General features: G+C 33.3%; 1 protein-coding gene across 1 annotated transcript; it reads right to left on the reverse strand.

The window, feature by feature from the left end:
* Positions 1 to 2,807: 2,807 nt before the first annotated feature.
* LOC120184524 (peroxidase 47-like) lies at positions 2,808 to 4,710 on the reverse strand. Its single transcript, XM_039188955.1, has 4 exons — positions 4,442 to 4,710; positions 4,173 to 4,361; positions 3,920 to 4,082; positions 2,808 to 3,309 (listed from the first exon to the last, which is right to left on the reverse strand). The coding sequence occupies exons 1-4, from the start codon at positions 4,622 to 4,624 to the stop codon at positions 2,930 to 2,932; spliced, it is 915 nt and encodes a 304-aa protein (XP_039044886.1). The 5' UTR covers positions 4,625 to 4,710; the 3' UTR covers positions 2,808 to 2,929.
* Between the last annotated feature and the right edge of the window lie 263 nt (positions 4,711 to 4,973).

Genomic DNA, 4,973 nt, shown 5'->3' on the forward strand with positions numbered 1-4,973 from the left:
TAATTTTTAAAGCCCGAACAAAAATGGATGTCTACACCATGGATCTCCGGCGGCATCGGTTCATCAGCGTTCGACGAGGTATGGTTTCTCTCCCCTTTTTTTCTTTCGATTTTCCTTCTGTTTTTCCCTTTTTGCTTTTTTGTTTTCCTCCCCGGCCTCTCAACTCTCTACCTTATTTCTCTTTCCCCCCGATCCACGTATTTTCTCTCTCTTTTTCTTTTAAAAGCCGAATGGTCCCCCCTTTTGTTATCTCTCTTCCCCTTTTATCTGAAAGCATGTGTTTTGTTTTTATGGAGGGCTGTTAATGGACTTGATATGATCTCTGCCACAACCTGATTTCATCGGGATTTTGCTGAGATTTGATTTGATTTTTTTCTGTTTGATGGACTGCAAAATGATGGGTGGAGAAACCGGTCACTATTGATGATTACATTGGGTGAGAAACAATCGACGGTAGCTCGACGGCTGGTTGACGGTTGAGCTGATGATTAGGGTTTTAAAAACTCTATTTTAATCGGGTCTCAGATTGAGCCGGTTCGGGTCTGAACCGGTCAGGCTCCAGTGGATCAGCAGCTGGGTTGGCAACTTGTAACTGGGCTGAGTTAATTTGTAACTGGGCTTAGGACTGATGGGTTGTTGTAAGTTGGGCTTGGGGATTGGGCCTGCAACAAAAAAATATAATGTAATTAGATATTGTAATAATAATAATAAAATTAAATAGAAAAGGCTCTGACAAAAACGAGTGTCTACAAGTAGCTTAGCTTAGTGGCAAGGGCATGGGTACTCATAACCTTAGGATCATGGGTTTAAGTCCCCTCAACCACCAAATCTCAATTTATTTTATTTTTCAACTGACCAGAAAAATAGGATAATTTAGGATTAAGTCCCTAAACTTTCCAAAATTTTTGAAGCTAGCTCAAAAAGTTTCAAAAACTGGTACATTAGTCCTTAAAATCAACTAATTTATTTAATAAATTTAAAAATGAGAATAGGGGTGTGACAGATTAATGGTGTAATTTACCCATTTATAACAACATTAAAATTAACAAAGCTGTTAGAAAATGTTGGTCAAAAGGCCACATTAGATTCTCTTTTTGAGTTGAAAGGTCACATTAAAAAAATAGTACGAGGGTCAAATTATTTGAAACCATTACTTAAAACATTATATTTTTAATCAAAATAATTAAATGGTAAACATAAAATAAAGCGGTTCGCATAAATGGAGCTCTACAAAATTTACATAATTATACAACATACTTGAATAGAATCAAATCTAACTATATGTATAGAAATATAATTTGAACTTTTGCATTTTACAAACTCGATCATACATATAACTTAATAATACAAACATAAAACAAGTAATATAAGCATATTAGTCATAAACATAACATGAGACATTCAAGGCATATAACATAATTCAATGCATAAAAGGGTTTCATGTTTGTAGGAACGGATGTAAGATTTTATCTTTCGTGGATGAATTTATAAAAATTTAGAGAGGGACGAAAACATATTATTATTAGAAAATACTCAAAATATTAAAATATAATAGAATTTAAAAATTTCAGGAGGATGACTGCCTCCATCCGTCTCCCTCCTCCCTCGGTCGATCCTTTCATGCTCGGCTTAGATACTACCACAATACAAGCCTATACACAAAAATAATATACATAATTCATAATATTACATCCTAAAATTTAGGTTAATAGAAATTGTTAGTTTAGAAAAATATTTTAAATTTAAAAAAAAGGATTTTCAAAAATGAAATTTAAAAAGTTCTCGAATATTTTATGATAAATGTTGAATAACTAAATTATGTTTTAAAAATGGCGTTGAAGATTAATTATGATTTGTTTTTTAAGATAAATTTTATTCAAAAATAAATATTTAAAGACAAAAAGGACTAAAATATAAGAAGGTTAAAGTTGTAGCTCTCAAAAAGTAATTATACCGATACTTTAAAAGTTACTTATTCCCATCTATTTTTACGTCAAATTTTCATCTAATTTTACTTCTTAAAAATTTCTTAAACTATTTTAATTAGTGATTTTTATTATGTCAACCCATAATTAACTCTCTTTTACTCCATTCTTGATTTTTCAATTTCTCAAAATTCTCTAATTTTCTTTTTTCTCTAAAATTATTTTCTCTCATCACTTATTTAAGTAATTTTATTTTTTAGATCAAGATTTGATTTTTCTAAATGTGATAACCAATTTTAATAAACTTTTTATACGAGGTTTCGATAAAATGATAATTTTTATTACATATTAATCTTTAGTTTTTAAATGATTATAGACTTATTTTGATGTTATTTAAAGGTTTCTAAACTTAATTTCACAAATCAAAATGGAAATTAAATAATTTGATGGTTTTATTAATAGTTTCCGAAGAGATTTGTCAAGAGGCAATATCTATTGTAAAAAAATGAAAATTTTAATGGTAAAAATAAAAATATTTATCTAAGACATGATGAAATAAAACAGCTGTAAAGAGATAGAGTAATATCAATTGATTGTGTGAAGTTAGAAGTTATTTTAAGTGAAATATCAAGTAAGTGATTTTGGTATAATAGCATTTTGAGTACTTTTTAGTTTGAATATTAGTCAAATAAGTCCTTTGATTCTCCCAATTTTCGATTTAAATATTTAATAAACCCTTGCCCTACCGATATTTAATCCTAGCTCCGGATTCGTTGATTTGGTGCAATGTTTTCAACACTTTGTTCATCCCCAACCAATTATGAGCTCCTATGTACTAATTTCAAGTGATGTTGATGCCCGACAACCTTAGGGGAATACACATTAAGAGATAAGGTGTGGTATTATTTAGTTTTATGCAACCATAAATACAGAAATCCCAGAATTTGTACTTGATACAATTTAGACTACAGAAAATCAAATTGTACAGTCTACAACAATGAACTTCAGTTGATCTTGCGGCAATCTTGACGAACTTCACCCTTAGATCCTTCCTTGACATCAGTGGTGCCCATTTTGATCATTGCCTTCTGGAAATCAAAGAAAAACATAGCCTGGTTCATGGCATAGCTATTCACAATGCCTCTAGTTCTTGGTGTCGTATACAGTGTTTGATCCGAGAAAAGTACCCCACTTTTCCTCATCAGTGCATTGAAGTAAAAGTTGTCGAAAAATCTCGGTGTAGCGTCGAATGGTTGCTCCGCGTTGTCGCCTCCGCTGCATGTCTTGGACAATGTCTTGGCGAAATCTGAATCCAGAGTAGGATCTGCACTACTCAATCTGCTTTTGAATGATGCGCACCTTGCCACTCCTAAAGTATGTGCTCCTGAAAGATTCATTCATGATCGAATTAATTTGAATTTTTAAATTCTATTATCGTTTCGGTTTGAGAATTTAAAGAAATACCGCTGAATGTTTTCAGTTGAAAGAACTGTCGGCTTAAAACGACATGAAATTTGGAAAGATTAGTGGAATGTTATATTACTGAGAGATTTGTGGCTCTAATGATTTTAGACGGTTTATCCTTCTAGTTTGTACAAAGAATTATAAATGGTGGTTGGTGAAAAGAGAAAAGAGACGTGTTGAAGAAAATGATGAACCGTTGTCTAAGAGAGAGTTTCTTTCTCCAACCTTGTATCATGTCTATGGTGACGATAATTATTTGTATGTTGACATACTGAGCAGATCTGGTTTAAATAGTAGATTTAGTTGGTAAATCATGTTGGTTTTTCAGAGATCACTTCAAGAGATTGTGATCTTCTGAAAGATATGAAATGACAATGGAGGTATAATTTATGAAGTAAACGATGGCACTTTTACGTGTAAATTTAAGCACATGATTGCTTGCTTGGCGTGTATGAACTGTGAAAACCCAATCTAAAAGCAATTAAAATAAACAACAAAAATATTATATATATGTTAGGTGATTTAGGTACCAGACAAAGCAACCATTTCCTGAGCAGTGAAGCCTCGCTTGCCGAAGGCGCTGATGAGCTCAGAGGTGTTGAAGGTGGGGAAAGGCAGGTTGATTGTGTCTCCAATCTTTGACCTCCTTCCATCTTTTCTTCCTTTTGGTATATCGTACACTGGTCCCCCTGCCTGCACTCTTACAATATTACTGAATTAATCAACCTAATGATACATTAATATAATATATATATAGCAAACTAGTTGAGCAGTTTGTTATACCCAGAAAATGGCGTCTCTTGCAGCCATGGCAACAATATCAGCACACGACACAATACCAGGGCATTGCTCTTCAAGCTGATCCTTTGCGTCATCGATAACTTCGTAGCCTCGCAAACTAAGGTTTGCAGGGGAGTCTTTCTCGGCCGTGTTGTCCTTCGTCGAATCGATCAGAATCGAGCCATCACATCCCTAATCCACCATACATTTAAGCACAAATCGTACAATGAATCAAAATAAAAATTAAAACCGAGAGAGAGAGAGAGAGAAACCTCAATAAAGCAGTCATGGAAGTGCATCCTAACAAGAGCAGCAGCCAGTGCAGGATCATTATCCAAAGCACTGTTAACAGTGTTCTTCACTATTTGTTCAACAAATGGGCAGCTCATGAGGTAGTAGTCCATGCGGAGACCGTCGACGACTCCATATTGAACCCCCCCAGCCAGTATAAACATACTTAGTTAATTAACCACCGTTATCATCTTCAACAGCATGACCAAATACTTCAATGGAGATTGATCACTTAGCTTTGCTACTAGGCTAGCTGAAGAGCATCCCCATATATATATATATATATATATATATATATATATATATATATATATATGAACATGAATACATGATATATGCATAAAGTTGGTCCGAGTATGAATTATTTTTTGATAGTGGGTCTATCATCTCATCCACCAAATTTGGTCATTAATGAATATGATAATGTTACTTGCAGAATTAATTGCATGTTAATTGCACGTAAGGTGACACGTAACAAACTCACTAAACACATATAATATCTAGTTAGGTTAA

Source organism: Hibiscus syriacus, unplaced genomic scaffold (genome assembly GCF_006381635.1).
Source record: "Hibiscus syriacus cultivar Baekdansim isolate YM2019G1 unplaced genomic scaffold, ASM638163v2 tig00112921_pilon, whole genome shotgun sequence".
Classification (NCBI taxonomy): domain Eukaryota; kingdom Viridiplantae; phylum Streptophyta; class Magnoliopsida; order Malvales; family Malvaceae; genus Hibiscus; species Hibiscus syriacus.